Below are 24,753 nucleotides of genomic sequence, written 5' to 3'. Positions count from 1 at the left end.
CACACGTGTGTGTGACAGTGACAGAGAGGGAGGCAGGGAGTTGGCACTGGGGACAGGGAAGCAGAATTGCACTCGTCTGAGGCGTGGCCAGGAAGGCTCCAGGTTAAATGACCTTTGAGCAGGTGTGGGGAGAAGGCAACGGAGCAGGTCCGCGGGCTGGTGGAGCGAAAGTGCGCCGCTGAGGAACAGCAAGGGCAAGGCCTGAGGGCGGGGTCCCAGCGCCCGGAGGGGCTGCGGTGCGGGAGCGGCGGAGGACAGGGCGGGGAGGAGGGAGTGGAGGGGGCGTGGAGGAGGGGGAGGGGACGTGGGGAGGGGAGGGGACAGGGAGGAGGGGAGGGCGGGGCGGAGGTAGGGGGAAGGGCGGGGAGGAGGGGGAGGGCGGAGAGGAGGGAGGGGAGCGCGGCTCCAGCGTGGGAGGGGGTTTGAGCATAGCCTGCGGGGATCCAGGACCCGAGCTGGGTCCCGGGCTGGTGGGCCTGCTGTGGTTGAGGGGCGCTGGCCCGACTCTGCATCCGTCTTACATGAAGGCCAACAGGATGCGACGGGGAACGGACCAGGCATGGGCGTCAGGGCAGTTCCCAGGGTTTCGGCCTGAGCGCCCGCCCGGAGGGAGGGGATGCGCTGCGTTGAGATGGGGAAGGCTTGGGCGCGGCGGGCTGGGTGCAGGCAAAGCCGACTGCCTGGCTGTGCGCACGTCTGACAGGTCTGCCAGGGGTCTGAGGGCAGATGCCGAGGAGAGTCGGCCCGGGCTTGGGGAGGGTCCAGGCTGGAAACCCCGTGCCCATCGGGCAGCTGTGTCTCACAGGCGCCGGAGCCAGCAGGGTGAGCGCAGGCGGGAAGCGGGCCGCGTCCTGAGCCCGGGGCGGCTCCCTGCTGTGGTGGGGGACGGGTGGACGCCGCCTTCTGCTGGGGCCCGGCTTCCTCTAGGCTCCGCCCAGGTTTTGTTCACTGCTGGCTCTGGAGTCCCTCCCAGCTCCACCCAAAGCCCCGCCCAGGCCCAGCACAAGTTCCCAACTGAGAGCTGGCAAACTAGAGGCCGGGGCACAAAGCCCGGAATTCTAGCTCTACATATGGGAGCTCTGTTTTTAGTGTTTTGAGAAACCTCCGTACTGTTCTCCACAGTGGCTGCATCAATTTACACTCCCACCAGCAGTGCAGGAGGACTCCCTTTCCTCCACACCCTCGCCAACACTTTTAAAAAATAAATTTATTATTATTTTTGGTTGCGTTGGGTCTTCGTTGCTGTGCGTGGGCAGCGGGGGCTACTCTTCGTTGCGGTGCGCGGGCTTCTCATTGCGGTGGCTTCTCTTGTTGCGGAGCACGGGCTCTAGGCGCACGGGCTTCAGTAGTTGTGGCGCACGGGCTTCAGTAGTTGTGCCTCACAGGCTCTAGAGCACAGGCATAGTAGTCGTGGCGCACGGGCTCAGTTGCTCCGCGGCATGTGGGATCTTCCTGGACCAGGGCTCGAACCCATGTCCCCTGCATTGGCAGGCAGATTCTTAACCACTGTGCCACCAGGGAAGCCCTGTGAACATTTTTTATTTGTGGGGTTTTGTTGGTTTTCGGCCTGGGCTGCACGGCATGCAGGATCTTAGTTCCCCGACCCAGGATCAAACCTGTGTCCCCTGAGGTAGACGCTTGGAGTCCTAACCACTGGACCGCCAGGGAAGTCCCCATTTTTGTTCTTTTTTATGACAGCCATTCTGACAGGTGTGAAGTGATTCTTCCTCAGTGTTTATGTTCAATTTGTATGTGTTTGTATTAAACACGTAACACAAGTTAGTTGAGAAACTTAGCAACAATAACTCAGTCAAAAATCTGCAGTCATCATGACCCCACCACCTGCGGTCGCCATTTCTATTTTGGAATGGAATCGTCCAAATATTCATGTATGTATCTGCACCCGTCTGCTCGGGCTGCCACAGCAGAACACCACAGCCCCGGGGCTTAAGCAGAGAGGCTTCCCTGCCCTTAGTCGCGGAGGCTGGGGCTCCAAGATCAGGATGCCGGCAGGGCTGGTTTCTGGGAGGCCTCTCGCCTTGCCCTGCAGACGGCCGCCTGCTGGCTGTGTCCTTATGCGGCCCTCCCGCTGCAAGTGCATCTCGAGCCCTGTGCAACGAGGGCCACCCAAACAGCCTCGTTATAATGCAACCACCTCACTGAAGGCTCAGTCTCCAAATGCAGCCACATTCTGTGCTGGGACCAGCGCTCCGACATACAATTTGGGGGGCACAGTTCAGCCATGGCACCCGTGCAGCTCCACATCCTCCAGCCGGGCCCTGATTACTTGACGTTTATCTGAGAAGTGCTGTTTGCCCCGACCGAGCCGCTGCGGCCCCCGTCTTGTCTTCTCCCCAGGTGGGGGCGGTTCTTCCCGCGTGTCCTGTCCCCTGGCCCCAGCCCACTTTCCAGACTCAGACCACATGGCCTCTGCACCCGGGAGCTCTCAGAACCTGGACCCCTCCAGGAGATGCACGGCGGCCGGGTCTGTTTTCTACCTGAAGCTCCTAGGACCACACTCAGGGCAGGGTGGGCTGCGGGAGGACCCCAGCACCCAAACCCGAGACACTGCCTGTGGATTGAGTCACCTATTCCAACACATCTAAGACCCCCCCAACCATAATAGTGCAGTTATTTCACGGCCCCTAAGGAGTGAAGAGACGGATAAAGAGAGACACATCCCTGACCATAAGACACCCCAAATTCAGAGATGTTGAAACCTCAAATAACGAGCATCTTCAAGCTGCTGAACTGCGGTGCTGGGATCGCCCTCCCTGGGGGCTCTCAGTCTCCATGACCCTCAACCTGGCGACACTGGCAGGGCCCACGTGGCACTGGGATGTGACAGGACACGTCTAAACCCCAGAGGGAACACAGGTGCGACGGAGGCCCTTGTTACAGACGCAAAATTGTAAAATCTCCCCCCAACAGGAAACTCACATTCCAACTGGAAAGACACACAAGCAGGAAATGATTTATATAGAACAGTAAGAAAACTAACAGGGGAGCCCACAGCTTCTGGAACGCTCTCCATTCACTGCAACCTTAATGTCTCAGTAAATGTTCTCATGCCCCCCCGCCAGGCCAAAACAAATGCCTGACAGTTCCTGGATGAATAGTTAGGTCTAAACAACTAATATTTATGCCCAGCAACTTAGTCATTAGAAAAGAGAATCCACATATATCAAAAGAAATTTGTTTCACTCCTTAGCAAACACACCTGTGGACGACCAGGACGTGGGCCCGGCGGAGCCTTCCCAGGGTGGACGCGTGGCCTTCGGTCGGTCCTGGCAAGTACTGGCTTCTTATGCTAGCAGCCACTCCAACACCCACTTCGCAAGGGGGCGAGTCACTGGAAGGTGCGGTCTGACGCTGAACGCGAGCTTCCCCAGGCTGGAGTCTGGCTGTGTTTACCTCCGAACCACAGACTGAGAAGCACAGCCATTCAGCCAGGGCCACCGTGGTGCACACCTCTGGGCCGGGTGGCTGAGGTAAAGGAGTCCTCTCGATGAGAAACAGTGAGAAAGGAGAAAGCAGGAACCGCGGCAGCATCTGAAAAGGCAGGGAGCAGAGGCGGGGGGGCTGGCCGTGTGCAGAACCTGGGCACCAAGGGGGCGTGAAAGGCAGAGGTGGAGGCGGGGCAGGGGACACAGGCTGGGGGCCATGGCGTCCGTGGGACTATCCTTTGTAAAATCGACTACAGGAAATAAACTCGACAGTGTGCTTTTGGATGGTGGGATACGCCAAAGATAAGCATGAGACGCCACCACACACTTGACAAGGTTGAAAGCACACGTAACTGAACACGTTTGCTCCGATGCCCTCCTTCCCCACCGCTTCTCACCTGAACGGGAAACAGTCAGGGAGTGCCAGGAGAGGCAATCAGACAGGAGACTGTAATAAGTGACATAACGTACAGGAAAGAAGAAACGAGATGATTGTTAGATGACGGAACTGTACACCTGGACAACTCGAGGAAGTTAATGGGAGCAGTTTTAAACATAGTAAGAGCCTAGTAAGCTGGAATTACTAATGTTTCAAAAGACAGTGGCTTTTCTATACGTAAATGATAATCAGTCTTAATAACTGCATTGAAAAGGAGATTAACCTGGAAAACTTACTAGCAATTTTGAAGATGCTGTGGGAATACTATTTCTTTTACGTTTTTCTTCATTCATCTAACACATTGTTTGCATTTCTTGCAGCTCCCCCTCCACAGGTATAATGGACAAATACAATTGTATACATTTAAAGTGTACAAGCCTGCTTTTAGAGCAGCTGTGGGTTGGCAGTGAAGAGGAAGGTACAGAGAATTCTCACGTCCCCCCCCCCCCCAACAGACCGGCCCACTATCCATACCCCCTCCCAGAGCGGGACGTTTTTTTACAGTCGACGCACCTGCACTGACCCAGCATCATCGCCCGCAGCCCACAGTTCTCCTAGGCTTCACTTTGGTGCTGTACCATCAGTTAGTTTGGACAAAAGGATAACGACATGTATCAATCATCATTATGGTTTCATACAGAGTATTTCCACGGCCCTAAAAACCCTCTGGGCTCTGCCTATTCCACGATCCTCCAACCCCACCCCCATAACCACTGATCTTTTTACTGTCTCCATAGTTTTGCCTTTTCCAGAATGTCATGGTTGGAATCACACAGTCTTTAGCTTTTTCAGACTGGCTTCTTTCACTTAGTCACATGCATTTAAGGCTCGTCCATGGCTTTTCATGGCTCGATAGGTCATTTCTTTTTAGCTCTACATAATATCCCATTGCCTGGATGGACCACAGTTTGTTTATTCATTCACGTACGAAAGGACATCTTGGTTGCTTCCGTTTTGGCAATTATGAATAAACCTACCATAAACATCCATGTGCAGGTTTTGTACAGACAGAAGTTTCCAACACCTTTGGGTAAATACCAAGCAGCACAATTGCTGGATCATATGCTGAGTATGTTTAGTTTTGTAAGAATCTTCCTCCCAAATTGGCTGCACCATTTTGCATCCCCATTAACAATGGATGAGAGTTCCTGTTGCTCCACAACCTCAGCAGCGTTTGGTGCTATTGGTGTCTGGATTCCAGCCACTCTAACAGGTGTGTGGTGGTCTCTCACTGTTGTTTTAATTTCCCTGATGACATATGACGTGGAGCATCTTTTCATGTCCTCAGTTGCCATCTAGGTATCTCCTTTAGTGAGGTGTCTGTGAAGTCTTTGGCTCATTTTTCAGTTGGGTTGTGTTTTCTTACTGTGGAATTTTAAGTTCTTTCTCTATTTTGGTTAACAGTCCTTTATTGGATGTGTATTTTGCAAATATTTTCTTCCAGTCTGTGGCTTATCTTCCCATTCTCTTGACCTTGTCTTCTGCAGAGAACTTTTAAATCTTAGCGAAGCCTGTTTATCAATTATCTCTTTCATGGATCGTGCCTTGATTTTTTTAAAAAATAAATTGATTGATTGATTTTTGGCTGCATTGGGGCTTCATCCTGTGTGTGGGCTTTCTCTAGTTGTGGCGAGCAGGGACTACTTTTTTTTTGGGGGGGGACTACTTTTTGTTGCGGTGCACCAGCTCCTCATTGCAGTGGCTTCTCTCGTTGCAGAGCACAGACTCTATGCACACGGGCTTCAGTAGTTGTGGCTCACGGGCTCTAGAGCACAGGCTCAGTAGTTGTGGCGCACAGGCTTAGTTGCTCTGCGGCATGTGGGATCTTCCCAGCCCAGGGCTTGAACCCATGTCCCCTGCATTGGCAGGTGGATTCTTTTTTTTTTTTTTTTTTGTGGTATGCGGGCCTCTCACTGCTGTGGCCTCTCCCGTTGCGGAGCACAGGCTCCGGACGCGCAGGTTCAGCGGCCATGGCCCATGGGCCCAGCTGCTCTGCGGCATATGGGATCCTCCCAGACCGGGGCACGAACCCGTGTCCCCTGCATCAGCAGGTGGACCCCCAACCACTGCGCCACCAGGGAAGCCCGGGCAGGCGGATTCTTAACCACTGTACCACCAGGGGAGTCCCGTGCTTTGATTTTTTATCTAAAAAGTCATCACCACACCTAAGGTCATCTAGGTTTCCTCCTATGTTATCTTCTAGGAGTTTCATAGTTCTGCATAGTTTACATTTAGGGAGTGTGAAAAATTTTGAGTTAATTTTTGTGAGAAGCGTAGATCCACTTTTCTGCGTGTGGACGTCCAATGGTTCCAACACCATTTGTTGAAGACACTATCTTTGCTCCCATTGTATTTCCTTTGCTCCTTTGTCAAAGCTCACTTGACTATATTTATGGGGTTCTATTTTGGGGCCAATGTGATGATCTGATATATGTATACATATATGTAAAATGATTACCACAATCAAGTTAATCAACACATCCATCACCTCAGGTACCTTTTTAAATGTGTGTGTGTATGAGAGATTTACTGTCTTAGCAAATCCAAGTATACCATATGGTATTGTTAACTACAGTCACCATGCTATGCATCTGCTTCTTCTGAAGTACCCTATAGGAGGCCTGAATAAAGTAATATCACCTTCTTTAGACGGGAAATCATATATGCAAACGGCTGATAAATTTATAAAAAGATGTCCAGCCTCACCCTGTATCTTGGTCAAACCTTAGGATGGGATGCATCATAGCTGGCGGTCTCTCTGTCTTTGTAGAAGAAATGTCCTCTTGCCCTCACCCTTTGTCTTGCGTGTGTCTGTGTGGGTTTGGGGGTGAATGCCAAGGGGGGTTAGCAGGAAGAAGGAAAGGATTGTGCTCCCAAACTCAAGCTAATTCGTGACTTTGTTCACAGAGAAGTACTGGGGGAGGCCCAGCAGATTCACTGCTACTGACAACGAGCCCTGAACACAGGCCCTTTGGAGGGCGAAGCTACATGGCCTTATGAAAAGACCCATCACATTGTGGCACGATAACGTGGTGGCCAAGGGGCTGTAACTGAATGATCCAAGATTTCCAGAGCCTTTTAAAAAACACCATAAAGGGTGCAGCTTCTCTGGGGTATGATGGGGAGAAGAACCAGACAACCTTTCTATCCTTTCTTGTTTTGAATCCAACTTCTTTTTACATTTCATCCTCTTGCTACCCAATAATCTCAATACAGGACTTGCCCATCAGACTTTAATAAACACACAAGAACAAAACTTATAAGACAAGCACTCATAACAGAAAGAGACAAACATCCCCATCTCAAAGTAGGGCCATACTGGGGGTCAGGTCTTCAACACAGGAATCTGGGGACACTAACATTCAGTTGGCCCCCAGGTTCTAAAGTGTTAGGTTGAAGCATGTCGCATACCTGAATGGGGCACCCTGTTCATCATACAGACCCCCGGTACAGAGGACACCGTGGTGTTGGAGAAGGTCCATGTTTGGCTATAGAGGACGTGGGCTGAGAGGACAGAGGGTGGGATTCAAAAGCCTCAGCTGAGCAAGGACCCTCCTGGACCCAGGGATTCTGCCAGGGGGAATCCATAGCTCAGCACACCCCTTCCCTTTAACTGCCCTCTTTGAAAACAGACCTCTAGAGATATGTGCACCCCTATGTTCATAGCAGCATTATTTACAGCAGCCAAGACGTGGAAGCAATCTAAGACAGATAAAAGATTCAAGATAAACTGGCAAATACTGAAGATGGGTAAATCAGATTTCAACAGATAACAGGGGTCCCCCCAAAAAGAAAACCAAAGCAAAAAATAAAACAGAGCACTAGGCCACAATTCAAGGAAACTTTCTTGAAACAGTAGATTTGAAAATACACACAGAAAAAGCACACCACATACCTGCAAACACTGACCCAGGGCCACCAACACATGATACATTCTAATAAAACTGCTGAATTGAGAAAGAGGAAAAAGCCCTTTGGACATCTAAGCACAAAGAGTACGTGACGTGGAAAGAAAATAAGATTCATCAGGCTCTTCATGCATCACTTTATGCTGGAAGAAAACAGAATATTTAAGACACTCAAGGAAAGAAAACGTAGGCAAGGATTTCGTATTCTACAAAACTTCAAGTATAAAGGACACAAGCTGAATTCAACATACAGAAGCCCAGGGAGTATGGTTCCCAAGCTGACACTGACCTAAACACTGGTTATGAGCATTAAGTACATGGAAATAAGACTAAATGAGGGCAGCGGGGAGAGATTTTACTAAGTAACAGTTGACGGTGTGGCTCCAGTGCTGTTTTCATTGTAATTAATGGTATATTAGGGTTAGTATCCATGTAGTACATGTTGAAGTAGAACAAGCAAGTGTGTAATTAGGAATATTCTGCTCCGTAGTCCCACAGCCTGAGAACCGGGGTCTCAGTGTAGGAGACACAGCTGTAACACGGAAGAGGCTGAAAGTCCTGGAATCCTGAGTTTGTTTTACGACTGTCAACATGAGCTCAGAAAACACTTTCTCTTTAAATGTGGGTGCGCACACGTGTGTATTTTTTAGCCCTAGAAACAACAACCAACCCTGTAGCAATGAGCACCAAGGATCTGAAATACCTCTTTTTCCCATTAAAAGAAACTACAGATCCTTAGAGAAAAAGCCAATTCCAGGTCTAGAGCAGGAAAGGTACAAGATGGGTCTAGAACACCCTGACACATCAGACTGCAAGAAAGCTCTCTATGACCATGTGCAGTCTGTGCGTGAGTGTGTCTGTGTGTGGTCAGTGTGTGTCTGTGCATGCATGTGTACATATATGAATATCAAAAGAAATCAAGAGCCAACTTGAAGAGGCTCGCTCCTACAGGCCAAAGCCGCTGCAATTTGGGTTCAATAAAGAGGAAAATTGCGATGGACTGAAACCCATCTAACAGGCTTAAGTACATGAGTTCATGACATATACGTAGGTTTACATGTTATAAAAATATATAAATAAAACCCCCTAATTGGGCTACCTTTTTAGGATGACCGGGAGCCAATCTTAGCATTTATCCCGCCTTTTGTACGTGAATTCCACACTGAGCGCCAGCATCAGGTGAGGGGAAGTAGCTTCTAAAACTGTTCCAGCCAATAAATGTAAGCAAAATGACAGCGTATCAGTATTCTAGGCCCTGAGCACTGGCAGCTGCCAACAACAAAAGGATGAAAACCGCTCTGCCTTCTGATGAAAGCTCGTAACACATGTGCCCAAGGGGTGGAGCCTGACTGTGATCAAGCCTCTGATCCAGCCGCCAATTTGCAGGAAATCCCGAGGAGAGAGTAAAACGCTGGACAGCACCTCGAGATCATGAGAGCGACAATGACAGCGGGAAACAACGGGACAAATGGCTCAGGCTCTTCAACAGATAAACTGTAAGGAGAACAGAGATTGAGGCGGAACCTGTAAATTAAAGAAACTTAAGAAATATCAAGTTAAAAAAAAAATACCAAGTTAAAAAAAAGAGTAGACTAGACTAAAAACTGCCACAAAGAAAAGCAAGGAAGTTGGGATTAGCTCTGGAGGGAGGGAGGGGCTGTGACTGGAGGAGCACGTGAAGAGCCTTCTGGGCATCTGGCAAAGTTCTACTTCTTGACCTGGGTGGTAGTTACAAAGGTACTCACCTTATAATAACAATAATAATTCAATAAGCTATATATTTGTATCGTTTTCTGCATGTTTTTATGACAAAAAGGTAATAAAAGGTAAAAATAATCACGTCAAACTTTTTTTTTTTAACTTGCATAGTGCTTTTAACAAAAATAGCCCCCCCCACCCCGCCAATTTTAAAACATTTATTTACAATCTTGGTCTTTAGAAGTTATGACTGTTGCTACCTAACGGTCAGACAGCCAGGGCTGCCCGTGTGCAGGCGGCCCTATCACAGTGCCCCGCCAGGTAAGACCAGCCCACCTTCCCTCTGCCGAGGCGTGGGCCCTGGCAGGACTGTGCCCAGCAAGGGAGCCGTGCCTTCCTCCAATCCGCCCGTAGGCACAAGCCCACCTACAAATCATGACTCAGTGTTGCCAACTGTAGGGCAAATGAACTCTTAGAATACTTCTAGGCTTCTTGCCTGCATTTTTAAACCAATGTTTTACTCATCCTTATTAAATCAAAGCCCTAACACTTTTGTCTAGACTGCAATAAAACTAATGAGAACAGTATCAAGCCCAATAAAGCATACTTCTAACAAAACCTCAAATAAATCTCAAAGGATGTTCAGTTTATGACACATCTAACCACCTTTAAGGCACATGCCACGGACCACTACCCTGCTTTTCCGATTTAGTCTGAAAGCTGTGTCTGCCCATCGACTGCAGTGGTCCAGCCTATAGTTTTATTTTTCACACCGGTAAGTAAAGGTGACAAACAGCCACTGGCTCAGGTTGTTCCAAGGATTAAAGGACCTGGTCAGTCTTCAGGTTGCTTCGCGCCTTGTCTTGCTAATCTGTCAGCTTCTTCGTTGCCTATAAATCCCGAATGGCCAGGAACATGCATCTGTTAAATAAAATGTTTCCTTTTATTTTTACTGATTTTTTACACAAGCAACACATGACTACATCTTCACTGTAAAACACATCAACCGTTCAGAGAAGACGAGTGTGAAGGCTCCCTTCACAGCTCCTCAGCACGACGCACTTGTGCGCTGGGTACACCGACAGAAATCCCATTTTGTTTCTCCACAGATTGGATTTTACTGTTGTATTGCCTTTTTCCCACTTAACGGTGGGACCTGGCAAGCTTTCTGGACAGAGGTGTGTGGATGGATCTGTATACGACATACACACACACCTGATTCTCCCTCAGTGCTGTTACAAAGGGATGCGCTCATGTGATTTCACCACTGTTTGCACTTATGTTGCTGAAAGGCAAGTTTTGGTTTTTTGTTTGTTTGTTTGTTTGCTTTTTCTTGCTACACAGCATGGCCTGTGGGATCTTAGTTCCCCGACCAGGGATCGAACTCATACCCTTGGCAGTGTAAGGGAGGATTCCTAACCTCTGAACAACCAGGGAATTCCCTGAAAGGCATGTTTAAATGTCAGGTTGCCAAACGGTCATCAGGGGTCCTGGGCTGGGAGAGGATGGTAGGGTTAAGAAAATGGTTGTCGTTTAACTTGCTCTGTATTGTTTGAAAAGGTAATTTTAATAAAAGTGACCTAGTGTAAGAAAAATACGTCCATTTTGGGGAAAAAAATCATGTTACTAAGGTCTAATCACACAACTATATTTTTAAGAGGATACATCATAAATTAGCCTGAACTGACATTATAGCTGCTTCCAAAGAAACCAGGAGGCTGACGACCACAGGTCACTCTAACAGTGCGAGGTATGGCGGCTGGGTGAGGACGACGTGGAGAGCCCGGAGCCCCTCAGTCTCAGTGCTGGGACCCAGCGCTCCGCACGGAGGACCCGCCTGTTACAGCAGCATTACTCAGATGATGGTCAAAAGACTCCACTGTGCTCTAACACACGCTACGACAGCAACTCCATGGACCCTGCTATTTTAACTGAAGTCATCAAATCACTCACAGAAACCATTAAACTGTCTAGCTAGTTTATTTCATTTGGTCTTAACGGCCACAAGCGGTGACCACCTAAGACAACACTCACCCACTGAATGTCCATGCCTTGGACAAGCCTGTCCAGCACCATGAAGTCCTCTTTGTTGATCACCCCCTTCCCTGTGCTGGTCCTCCATCCACTCTTCTTCCAGCTGTGCACCCAATTAGTGATGCCTACAAGGAACACTCACAGATCAGTATTCTCGAACGTTCTGGTATTCTTTCCTCCCTAGACTCCCCTCTGACCATTGCTCCACGTGCACCTGAAGGGCTTTCTGGACTTTTCCTTTCCTTACTGGGGCCATGCTCTGGCTCGCCCCGTCCCTTTACTCTCACGCGTGTCTGCCCTGAGGCTGTCGGGCTGAGGCACTGCCCCCTCCAGCCTCATCAGCGCCCCCCAGGCACCCACCCCACGGGCCCTACACAGCGTACCCCCAGAGGGAACACACATCTTCTACCTCACGGCCACGCCCTCGGCGCCTGGCAAAGCATGCCTCCGCGGCACATACCGGAGCAGCACGGGCTTCCCCGGCACCAGCCACACCCAACGCAGCCCCTTCACTGTCTCAGTCCTACCCTGATGCCGCACCTCTTCCAGGGGAAGGAAAGACCTATTTCCCTTCATATGTACTCGAAAAACCCTAGAAGTCAAACGTAAACGCTTACCATTGATAGTAAACATGCTGTCTGTGTAGAGAACCAACTTATTGATGTTCTGAGCCTTTGCCTGTTCGATGGCTTTGCAGGCTGCCTTGAAGATACAAATCAGTTGTCATGCTGCAGAAATTGTTCAACTTTCGACACTGATGTTCAGAATTACCAAAAAATTTAAAATCTAAATTCCTTTTCCTGTGCTAACCGTAATAATATTGTCTATGTGAAATAATGCTACACCTACAATTCTCCTGTTTAGACACCTATTTGAAACAAGTTTTATAATTTTTCTAGAAAACTCCTGCTCTTCAGAACTGTTACTAGCCCCAAACTAAGTTTCTTCTGGACTCTGAGTATCTTATACACACAGAGGGTAGAAAGTACATTGATACCGTTCTAGTCAATGGTAAAGAATGATAAATTTACATTTTTAGTGGAAAAATACCTCTGATAACTTACATGAATCTCTGCTCTTTGGTTTGTTTGTCGCCCAGGAAGTCTAATTCCTACATTTCTGGTTTCAAAACAGTACAAAAGAAAATAAAATTATAAGCTAATTCTCAAAGTGATTCCTTAAGTCTCTTTACTGAAAACAGGTTTGTATACTTTTTTATTTGAAATAGGAAATCATACAAAAATCAAACCAACAATACACACAGTCTATTGAAAAGTGCCATGGTGTGGTCTTGCAGGAGAACTCTGGACCAGAAGGCAAAAGCCAGGTTTGATTTCTGGACCTGAAATACACTAGCATGTGGTCCTGGGCAGGCACTAAACCCGTGGACACTCATGCCACCCGAGTTTGCCACCCCTGGAGGGTTCCAGGCTAAGTGAGACATCGAAGTGAAGGCAGAAGGACTTACAGGCCAGGAAGCTCAAGAAGCTGACCTTGCTGACCGTGCTCACGCCCAGGGCTGCTCAGGCGCCTGGACACTGGGGAGTGGCTACTTCACAGGGGTCCAACCCCTCTTTCACACTGAATTCTGGGGCTGTCAGTTACTACTCAAGTTCTTGCATATTTGGGGGCAGGTGTATTTGAATGATCCCACGTCATATCACCTTGACTTTGTGCCTTTTGAAAAACACAGGTCACCTCTAAGCTCACTCATCTTCAAGACTCGTAGGGGCACGCAGGGTTCCCAGTATGGTGACCTGCCCCTCGTGCATCTTTGCCAAAGCCACCTCCCAGGGACGTGGGACTCTTCCACTACCCCTGCCAACGCTACCAAATAATCAAACAGTAAGCGGATCCTGCCTCAGTCTTTCCCAAGTTTTGGAATATGATTCGGTTAACTGTGAAGCTTAATAAAAGCCAGCTTTTCTGGTTTACTTACAAAGGATGGCCTGGCCCCCAGTAAACACCGATTCCTGCTCGAGCCCTCCTCCGCCCATTACTGGAGCAGCAGCCGTCCGTGTAGACGACGACAGAGTGCCCTGTAAGCGGGAAACGTAGTGAGCGCCACTGGATCGCCGTTACTGAGAGCTGAAATTCACCTAAACACTTACTACGATTGAGTTAGCGTTTTAAACTGAGAGAGCGCCTATGCTCTGGAAGCTTTCCGCTCAGGACACATTACCAACGCCTTATTTGGGGGCACTTAGCGCTTTTTGCTTGGAATCCACTATTTCGGTTCTGCTTGCCGGGGGGAATTAAAGGTGAAGGCAATCGCCCTGTAAACCCAGACCCCGCTGCTGTTTACATTCCCCTGTTACAGAGGCCAGCGAACAAAGCCACTGCCCCTCTCTTCACGTGCGTGGGGGGGGGGCAGTGCGGGGAGGCCACGTTCACACCCAGGAGCTGCCCTTGCAGACAACAGTGCCTTGATGATGACCTGCCTGCCGGAAGGTCAAGTCCTCCGACAAATGTTGGCCTAATTTTTTTTCTTGGTCCTTTTGCAACTAGTGAACTGTGGTCCCACCTTTGCTTCTTCCCATCAAGACAGAGAGTCTGATCAACACACCAACGCAGTAAAGAGCAAAGGCAGAGGAGTGACACGAGGCCATCCTCAGGCTGCTGGCGAGCAGCAGAGCGCCCAGCAGGGTGGACGAGAACTCGGGTTGCCGGGTGTCAGCGAGCAGGGCTGTGGAGCAAACAGAGGCCGTGCTCCAGGAGGTACGTGTTAAAAGGAGGGCAGACTGAACAGGCAGAGGCAAAGCGGGGAGGCGGTGAGATGTCAGCGGAGCACATCCCCAACCGGAGTGGGGCTGGGGGTCCGAGAACACGGTCGCTGGGCAGGGCTCCTCCGTTCAACTCAACGTGATGCCCAACACGACCCCTTCCTGGTCCCTGACTCCGTGTGACTGCCAGTGCCCGTCAGGCACTGTGTCCGGTGCCCTGGTGCTTCAGGCAACTGTTAGTACATTGGAAACGGCTCATCTCCCAGTCGCCCCACCAACATCTGCTTCAATTACTATCAGTAAATAATCAGATCAAGAACATTTGGTTTTGCTTTTCACATAACTGCAAAAATTGATTTATACAGTTTTCATACAGTTTGACCAAACATTTTCTACTGGTTTCCCTTGAAAAACTTAGAACCTACAAATACACTGACTTATATAAAAAATGCTATTTATTCTCATCTTCTATTCATACATGTAGAAGACAAAAAGGAGACTCACGTACCATTAAGTTACTTAATATAAACACTGGATTCCTGGAGCTAAAGGCAGAGGAGAAATTCACAATTATCTTGTTTCTCAGGATAGGGTAGGATCACTTCTGTTTTGCAAAGATTACATGTAAAAGGTTAAGATGCTGGTGCCAACCAATTATATAAAGGAGCTCTGTCCAGGGCCTTTCTTATTTGAAGAGCTGAAGTTTTTGCATTTTCTTAGTGACCAGAAATACTGTGTGTACAGGGAACACTGGTGTTTACAGAGATCAAAGAGTTTTTCATGCATAGCCTATATAACGATTTTCCTATGAATGTCCAAAATTCTAATAATTCTACACCATTAGATCAATTATAAAATAGTGACCTTAGGACTCCCCTCGTGGACCAGCGGTAAAGAATCCGCCTTCTAATGCAGGGGACGCGGGTTCGATCCCTGGTCGCGGAACTGGGATCCCACATGCCTTGGGGCAACTGAGCCCACACCACAACTACTGAGCTCGCACGCTTCAACTAGAGAGCCCGCGTGCCACAAACTACAGAGCCCACGCGCTCTGGAGCCTGCACACCACAACTAGAGAAGGGAAAACCTGCATGCCACAACTAGAGAGAAGCCCACGTGCCACAACAAAAGATCCCACACGCCTCAACGAAGACCCAACACAACCAAATAAATATGTAAAAAGAAAGAGGGAAAAAAAGAATGTTATACATCAGTTCAAATTTCCCTCATTAAGAAAGTGGGAAAAGTTTTTACACATGAATATACTTATACGATTACTGTATTAAAAATTTAAAAATCCAAGAAAGACATACCCATATAAGAAAACGTGTCTTTGCTCACTGAAGGCAGCGGTTCTGCGCTCTGTTTCATGTGCTTTGCACACGGCTCTGTGGTTTCACCTTCACCTTCATCCAAGGACTCATGAAGTCGCTTGTTTGCCTTCACTTGTGATTCCTGTACATGTTTATTTTTCTGCCCTGAAAGGTAGAGTCTACTCAAAAGCCAGAAACAATGGACACAACATGAAATGACTGAAAATCCAGAACTTCACTAAGTCAGGCTTAAATACCCCCTGTATGTGGCTCTATAGAGGGAAAGACTTAAGACAGGCCACACCACCTCAGACACTGACATCCTGGGAAATTAAATTTTCCATAATAAGCTCAGTGAGGGCAATACGAAGACTAGAGCAAAGCTGCTGTTAGAAAAGAAATCTGGTTTCGATGGAGACAGAACAGATACCAAGGGTGCTGAACGCTTTAGTGCTCACAGACAGTTTGAAAATCCGAGGGGCTCTTTCCCCAGAGAAAACAAGGGTCCAAATTTCTTATCTAAGGTGAGAACAGATAATGGGACTTATTAAAAAAGGGAAATAGAAACCAAAAGGTAACGGGATTGGGTCCCTGCAGGGACAGCACTGCTGGAGAGCTTCCCTCCAGTGGCCCAGGCTGGGTGTACCTGAGGGTAATCCCCAAGGGATTCTCACACCCACTCAGGTTGTGTCTCACTCACTCTTTCATACAATTATGGCAGCTGACGCAGAAGATGAATTAGACCAGGATTCAAAAAACTAGTTTCAATTTGAACTTTACCTTTTATCAGTTGTGAACTTGGTCAACTGACTTAACCCCCCTCAGCTGCTATAAAATGGGGCCCAGGGCTTCCCTGGTGGCGCAGTGGTTGGGAGTCCGCCTGCCAATGCAGGAGTCACGGGTTCAGGCCCTGGTCCGGGAGGATCCCACGTGCTGCGGAGCAGCTGGGCCCGTGCACCACAGCTGGCGAGCCTGTGTTCTAGAGCCCGCGAGCCACAACTACTGAAGCCCGCGTGCCTAGAGCCTGAGCTCCGCAACAAGAGAGGCCACAACGACGGGAGGCCGGAGCACCGCGGTGAAGAGTGGCCCCCGATCTCAGCAACTAGAGAAAGCCTGCACACGGCAACGAAGACCCAATGCAGCCAAAAATAAATAAATAAATTAAAAAAAAAAAAAATGGGGCCCAGCACTAGGTGATCTGAAACAGCTTTTCCTACACTACCCTTTTATAGAGTGGAACTAGAAACACACAAGGAGCAACTCATCGTATGTCCAAAATAACAACCTCAACACTGCAGAGTGCACTTTTTGCTCTAAACCCCTAAACCAGGGGTGGAGAGATGGTGCTCCAGCATTTATCGAGCACCGACTAGACAGGCATAAGCTGGAACTTCTACTGAGCCTGGCATAGCTTCTCAGCCCACACCTCTCAGAAGAATGCTAAGGTTAGCCAGGCAGAGCTCGAGGGGAGCGCCACCATGTCCAGAGCAATGCTGACATGTCCGCTCTGCTGTACTGGTGTTACCTCACACTGACCTTGAAAATACTCCTGCAGGTGCTCCGCAGAAGTACCCCCAGAGGTACAGGCTGAAGTGCAATTTTGCAGAATTTTAATATTGATATAAATAATCGGTTTTATTTACTATAACAGAGAAAGTTAAATTGAAATGAAAGTTGTTGAAAAACAGATATGACTCTGAAGGAAAAGGATACTATGGTTGTCAGATAATTTTTCCTTCACAAAATTGTGGTTTTTCTTTAAGTAAATTAACCTAAAATCAACTTATATAAACCACAATAACTAGCAAATAGCTCAGTAATCCCCAAATAAGGATACATGTAATATTAAGAGAAAAACTGGGAAAGAGGCTAACAGGTTTGCTCTGGTACAGCTCTCAAACATTCACGATGTTAATCCCATTTATATACATTATGTAAGTCACTAACTGGAGGTCTCTGTAAAGTTTTAAGAAAAGCAGATTCACAGATATAAAAAACTATCTTGCCTTAAGACTTGGAGAACTTAATAAACAGAAACATGCTGATACTGGAAGAACTGAGATATGAATAAATTACTAATTGGTTAAAACGAAAAACCCGTGAAAAGAAGTATTAAGAACCCAACCAAGACAAGAGTCATACTCACACACTAGCTTTCTATCCCAAGCCGATTTCTCACCTGGGTAGAAAACGGAACTGTCACATCACACCCCCTTTAAAAGCTGCTGGGAAACGGAGGGTGAAGCAGCTGCACAGGGAGTGAGTGTCTCGTCTGCCTCGGAAACTTGCCTTTCAAGGAAGATTCCTAGTGTGATCTGCCTCTCCCTGAATCCTGCTTTGTCCAGAAGTGTCATGACACCCCAGAGGAGCACCTGTTCAATGCTCGAGCATCTCAGTGGGCTCGAGAGACTGTTCAAAAGAAGCTGATTTAAAATATCCTCCTCTCGAGCTTCCCTGGTGGCGCAGTGGTTGAGAGTCCGCCTGCCAATGCAGGAGACACGGGTTCGTGCCCCGGTCCAGGAAGATCCCACATGCCGCGGAGCGGCTGGGCCCGTGAGCCACGGCCGCTTAGCCTGCGCGTCCGGAGCCTGTGCTCCGCAGCAGGAGAGGCCGCAACAGTGAGAGGCCCACATACCGCATTAAAAAAAAAAAAAAATCCTCCTCTCAGTCTTTATCCACTGTAGTAAAAAACGTCTGTGCGTAAAGTTAATGAAAAACACTTCTTCAAGGTAGGCTACATTTTAAACCTTTGTGCTCTAAGGCAGCCAGCCTCAGTCTTGCCTACCTGATGTCCCTTATATTGGGCCTGAAACTTCAATTAAATCTACTTCCAGTAACATGTGAAACTGGAGGAAATTCCGATTGTGTGACTCTATCCTAGGTAAAAATGAAACACCATACAGGTGCATGCTGTGAAAAGAACTACACTCATCATTTTACAACTAGAGCCCATTCAATCCAATAACAAGAATAAGTATTTTTAAAAGATGGAACTAAGTACAGCGAGGACACTGAATGGAACAGGAGATCTGCGTCCTGGCTTGTCTCCAATACTTTACCAACAGGAGTCACTACGCTAAACTGCTTTCAGCCTGTTTCCTAATCTGTAAAATGGAAAAATGGAGACAATCATACTCTTCTCTATCTGCTTAGAGAGCAGCTATATAGATCAAATGACACTCGGGATATGAAAGACTTTGAATAGGTTAAAATGTTACAATGATGAGTCGTGACTACCTTCTGAACCATCAGGGTTTGCGGAGCTTCTCACGAAGGCCCAGGCTTCCTCTTCTGTGGCAAACTTCTTAAACCTGGCTGCAGGAAACCGGTCCACCTGGGCTCTGCATTCATCCCTGAAACAAAGTGCAGTGTTAAGCTCCTCCCTCCCTGTCACCCTATTTTTTCACGGATCCTTGTCTTAGGCTGGGAACAGTGTGACAAGGGCTGGGGCTGTCAGCTCCTTGGGGGCAAAGGGTCACACCTTACAGTTTGTAGTCTTATCTTGCACGTCCAACCCTTCACCCTGTGTCATGCTATAGGTGCCAGCCAGACAATACACCTGCACCATAGGGCTTTCCTCAAAGCATACTAGAATTTGGGGGTCTTCAATCATTTCATTACAACAGAAGGGCCAGCTTCTGAGATGCTTCTTCCTCAGTAGCCTAGCTGCACAGGGAAACACTATGCACTCACGTACACACACAAAGACTGATAATAAACCTTGATATCATACAGTGGGAAGACTCCTGGTTATGGAGTCGTAACACCTGGGTTCAAGTCCTACATCTGTCACTTACTGGCCCCAAGAATTTCTTGACCACGGTAACTACACCCCAAAATGAGAATAATCCCACCTACCTCAAAGGGCTGTTATAGGGATACAAACATTAGTTTACAAGAATTTCTCTTTTTAGGACTTCCCTGGTGGTGCAGTGGTTAAGAATCCTCCTGCCAATGCAGGGGACACAGGTTCAAGCCCTGGTCCGAGAAGATCCCACATGCCCCGGAGCAACTATGCATGTGCACCACAACTACTGAGCCCGTGCGCCACAAATACTGAGCCAGCGAGCCACAACTACTGAGCCCGTGCACCTAGAGCCCATGCTCCGCAACGAAGAGCCACCGCAATGAGAAGCCCGCGCGCAGCAACTAAGGCCCAAAGCAGCCAAAACAAATAATTTTAAAAAACTTCCCTTTTTAAAAACACCCGTAAGATTAGATTAGGCATTGAGTTCCACCACGTGTAACCCTGTGGTCATCGTAACAGATGTGAAAAAGGATTAAGTAGAGGCCTCTGGCCACCCCAGACTGTAAGTGGCGTTTCTGACACTCCCAGCAAAAACGAAGCGGAGTCGAGGCCCCCCATGTCGCGGCCCCCGCGCGCCGACTCCAGGCCGAGGGCCGTGCGCTCCGGGGGTGGCAGCCGCCTCCCCGCCGCGGAGCCGCCCACCGCCGCCCTAAACCCGCTCCCGGGGAGGCGCGGCTCCCTCACCAGGTCAGGAAGACCCCGGCCTTGCGGCCCCTCCTCACGGCATAAAACATGGCGAGCCCGCGGCAGCTGCGGCCACCGCAACGCAAGGCAGCCAAAGCCACTCTATGCGCCAGGCCCAGAAGCCTGGTCATCGCTCACTGCCGTTCACCGGCACCCACGCCTCATCCCGGCCACAAGCCCTCATCACACATGCCGGATTTCCGGCGGTGGCGCAGGGAGATGACGCAACTAGGGGGCGGGACCTGGGGCGGGGCCCAGACTCGCGCTTTTCTGACTCGTCAATTTCCTGGAAGTCTGTGAGACTGTGGGGTCTGGGCCGAGGCCACGGGGGCGGGGCCTAAGGACGGGCAGAGGCGGGGATAGGGGCGCCTGGGCTGGGCCCAGGGTGGGGCGGGGTCTGGGCGGTGGGGGCGGGACCGGTCGGGCTGGGTGGGAAAGCGGTCCTGCTCTCGCCCAGTCTCCGCCGCCTGCAGCAGCTCGGGCGGCACCCCGCGCTCGGTGGGCGCTGCAGGCTCTGTGCGGTGGGCATCTGGCTCCCGGCCACGGGCCCCTACGTCGGCCTCCCGTGGTTCTGGGGCGCTCCCGCGGTGCGGGGTGCACTCAGGACTGGCCAAGCACTCGGATGGGCTGGCTTACTGGCTCACTGTTGTCGTGGCCGGAAAGACATTGGGGTTCATAAAGGGAAAAGAGGGTGGGTGCCGCTGAGGGAGAGGGTGAAGGGGGTGTGAGCGCTGCATACCGCCGCCGCCTCGTTGCTCCGCTCAAGGGGGTGGCCCTTTTCCCCACCCCACCCAGGCCGGTGTGTAACCAGTAGGATGTCCAATACTTAACGCACTACGACCCAAGGGGAAAATTTAGTTAGAAAGGCAATGTCTTAGAATTCTGCCCAGTATTTCACATTTTGCTCTGTAAGCAAACCGACTTCCAAGTCCTCTCCATTGACAAGTCTTGCTTTTCAAATTAACTTTACGTAATTTTCTTGAAGTCTTCAGTTCCACAAACGTTATCAAACACGCACTGTGTGCTACCCAAGCCCCGGGGGATGCAGAATTGACTAAGGCAGTCTGAGCACCAAGGAATCCCGTGAGAACAAACAGAGGACATCAGCAAAGTGTGTGCCAGGCAGGGGAGAGTGAACACCCTTGCCTGGAGGGCCAGGGAACACAATAGTGCCTGAGTAAGGCTTTGAAGGATAAACGGAGAGTTCATTCAGGTGAGTTAGGCAGAGAGAAGGAAGTAGGATATTCCAGGAAGAAGGAACAGCAAAGGTGTGGTCAGTGTGTTCTTGCCTGTGAACTCAAGGAACATCCATTTTAAAGATTTCAACTTTCCTTATTTAAATTTAAATTGGCTCTAGTCCATTCCTCAACCCTATCTTTATTGCACTTCAAGGTAGCTTCTTTCAAAAAAGGTGTCCTTAAAAATCAATTAATGACAGATCATCTCATCTCTTCTGTAGATATATGATGAAAGCTAGGGATGCCCCGGTGACTGCTCTCAGGATGACCGCAGCCCCTCTTTTCACGGTCATTCATTCCCCCTCTGCCCAGGGCCTCTGGAGCTCCTGTAGCCTCTGGATGAGCACAGGCCAAGCCTTGGAAATTTTCTTTCTGGACCTACTTTTCTTTAGAAGCATCTCTAGCTCATGTTCTCCTGGTGACACAGGTTAAGTTACAGACACAGATGGCACCTGGAAGCACTGATTTCTGATTAGGAAGCTGAAGTGGAAGTAAGTCAGGGTAGTGGGCCAAAAGCAAACGTCTTCACTTCAAAGCTCTGAAAGAATTGGGATCCTCAGCCAGATATGAAACAATGACAGTTGTGTAGGGTATAGACACAGCTGTCAACTGCAGTATTCTCTGGGGGAGGAGAGAGGCTGGGCCCATGGAAAAGTGCTGCCTGACCCTATCCCGCTGACCTTGGGGTCAGACCTACTTAGGACTTGCTTTTTCATGTAAATTAGCTGGCTGTGGTCCTTTATTTAATTAATTTTATTTTTTTTTTTGGCCCTACTGCACTGCATGCAGGATCTTAGTTCCCCGACCAGGAATTGAACCCGTGCCCCCTGCAGGGGCAGCACAGAGTCTTAACCACTGGACCACCAGGGAAGTCCCTGTGGTCCCTTATCACAGAATACTCAGGGTCCCTACAAAGTTGTAGTTTGGAATTACCTGAGTATGTTCAGACAATCATCCATGCGGCTTTCTACAATTACAAAACTGTTTCTTCTGGCATTTCATTGACTGATGACTCATCTGAAAATGTTTTCTATATTTATCTCTGGCTCGCAGTGTGTGATCTTACTTATCCTGGGCAAAAACTGGCCCATTCTCCATAAGGTACTGAGCTCTGGACCAGAGTCGGAAGATACCTACCATGGGATATGTGCCCTCAGTCAAATCCTTAGCCCTTGGAGACTTAATTCCATCAACTGAAAAATGGGAATGATGGGAATGAAAATTCCCACTGCAAAAGGGTTTTCTTTAAATTGAGATATTAGGTGAAGTAATAAATTTTGCAAAGTGGATAATTTACTGCCTGGCATATAACATACTCATATAGAAATAGCTATTGTCATTTTCCACTGTAATCTGTACATGAGGGGTAACGGAACCATCTGCTGTTTCTCAGGGCCCACTGAAAAACTCCATAGGCATTTACTGAGTGCCAACAATATACCAGGTGCTCTTCTAGACCTGGCCACATGTGGCTCCTGAGCAGGTGAAAGGGGACTAATCCAAATTCCACTGGATTTTTGAAGACTGTGAAAAATAAAAAGAAGGTAAAAGTCATTAATTTTTCATATTGATTCATATTGATTGCATGTTGAGCTGATAATATTTTGACCATCTTGGGTTAAACAAATATATTTAAAATTATGTTTTGTTTCATTTTACTTTTTATTTATTTTTTTTGTTTTACTTTTTAAATGCGACAGCTAGAAAAGTTTAAATTGCTCTTGAGACTTGAGTTCGTGAAGGGCATTGTTGTAGACACGTGTGAGATGACATGGAGCTTCTGCTCTAGGGAGGGGAATGAATTACTAGACACATGAGACAGGTACTTGACCATTGTTGTAAGGGATAAAAAGAAATAACCTGGGCAATAGGAAAGAGGAGTATGCGGGTAAGAGATGTGGAAGAAAGTGCGTTATAACAGTAGTGGGGTTTTGTCGACCAGTCATCACAGGACGTGGTGTCGTTTTGCTTTGTTGACATCAGTCGTAATGTGGTAGGGAGCCCTCTTCCTCAAGTGGTCAATCAGGAAAAAGCTTTTAAAAGGTATCAATTCTCGATGTAATCAGAAGGGACTTAAGAAGTTGTGACACACTTTTGCAAAGTAGTTGCACCAATTTTTACTTTCAGCAGGAAATTCTCAGAGAGCCTGCAGAGCCCTACTCTCCCCATAACTGAGTTTTTCAGACTTTTAATTTATGAAAGTGGGTGTCAGTGGTGTCTCACTGTGGTCTTCATGTACATTTCTCTGATCACCGGTGACAATGGACAGTTCATCAAAAGCGTTTCCTCACCTGGGTTCTTTTTGTGACGTGCCTGCTCAATAAATCCCAGCTGCTGCTGCCGCTGCTGACCAGGGACCACACTTTTTTTTTTTTAATTTAATTTAATTTATTTATTTTTGGCTGCGTTGGGTCTTCCTTGCTGAGTGTGGCCTTTCTCTAGTTGCGGCGAGCGGGGGCTACTCTGTTGCAGTGCTCGGGCTTCTCACTGCGGTGGCTTCTCTTGTTGCAGAGCACGGGCTCTAGATGCGTGGGCTTCATTAGTTGCGGCACGCCGGCTCAGTAGTTGTGGTGCACAGGCTTAGTTGCTCTGTGGCATGTGGGATCTTCCCAGACCAGGGCTCGAACCCGTGTCCCCTGCATTGGCAGGTGCATTCTTAACCACTGCGCCACCAGGGAAGCCCCAGGGACCACACTTTGAGAACCACTGCCCATAAAAAAGATTCCCCTGTATGTTTCACCAAGAGTTTTAAAGTTTTGTTTTTGACCTTTATGTCCTTGACATCACCTCTGAAAGTTAAACATTTTTATACGTTGTTATCTCACCACACTTGGAATTTCCTGGGTGATAGGGACGTCTTTTGTTCTAAGCAGATAACTCTTGGTGGGTTCCTTGCTGGCTTCAAGTCACCAGAAAGACCAAGCCGTGGTCAGAGGGTTGGAACTTTCAACTTCATCCTCTGTCCTCTGAGGAGGGGAGGGGGCTGGAGACTGAGGTAATAATCAGTCATGCCCACATGAGGAAGCCTCTGTCAAATACTTAAACGATGGAGTTCAGAGAGCTGTCAGGTTGTTGAACACGTGGAGATGCTGGGAGGGTGGTGTGCCCAGAGAGGGCATGAAAATTCTGTATTTTATTTTTTATATGGTAAATATCAATAGACATAACCCACATAAATAAAAATTCTTCAAGGTCTTCAATCATTTTAAAAAGTGCAGAGTCCTGCGGCCAAAATCTTAAGAACTGCTGACCTAGCAAAAATTATAGATCAACATAGGAACACATGTAACATCATATATTCAAACTATGTGCTTGTAACTCCAATTTACATTTTCCTGCAAATTATATTTTTTGAATAAAAATTTCTACCAGTCTATATATCATGTTTCTGTAAAACATGGTAGGGTTTCCCAAAATGTTTGATTTTGAATAGATAACTCTCTGAAGCCATTTCTTGCTTCA

At 48.3% G+C, this 24,753-nt stretch overlaps 1 protein-coding gene across 3 annotated transcripts; it reads right to left on the bottom strand.

The window, feature by feature from the left end:
* Nucleotides 1–6,274: 6,274 nt before the first annotated feature.
* On the bottom strand, nucleotides 6,275–20,251 carry RNASEH1 (ribonuclease H1). Of its 3 annotated transcripts, XM_060027156.1 has the most exons (9): nucleotides 20,054–20,251; nucleotides 18,799–18,914; nucleotides 15,562–15,726; nucleotides 13,465–13,564; nucleotides 12,590–12,644; nucleotides 12,143–12,227; nucleotides 11,526–11,650; nucleotides 10,322–10,412; nucleotides 6,275–9,287 (listed from the first exon to the last, which is right to left on the bottom strand). In XM_060027156.1, the coding sequence occupies exons 1-8, from the start codon at nucleotides 20,182–20,184 to the stop codon at nucleotides 10,326–10,328; spliced, it is 864 nt and encodes a 287-aa protein (XP_059883139.1). In that variant the 5' UTR covers nucleotides 20,185–20,251; the 3' UTR covers nucleotides 6,275–9,287; nucleotides 10,322–10,325. The 3 variants fall into 3 exon arrangements, 2 of the variants coding, with proteins under 2 accessions (XP_059883139.1, XP_059883138.1); XR_009521489.1 differs by lacking the exon at nucleotides 6,275–9,287 and having other exon boundaries at nucleotides 10,230–10,412; nucleotides 12,143–12,223; XM_060027155.1 differs by lacking the exon at nucleotides 6,275–9,287 and having other exon boundaries at nucleotides 10,230–10,412.
* Nucleotides 20,252–24,753: the final 4,502 nt, after the last annotated feature.

The sequence above is a fragment of the Delphinus delphis genome, chromosome 12, assembly GCF_949987515.2.
Source record: "Delphinus delphis chromosome 12, mDelDel1.2, whole genome shotgun sequence".
NCBI lineage: Eukaryota > Metazoa > Chordata > Mammalia > Artiodactyla > Delphinidae > Delphinus > Delphinus delphis.
The sequence above is the reverse complement of the archived record's forward strand: the minus strand, read 5'-3'. Positions and strand labels throughout refer to the sequence as shown.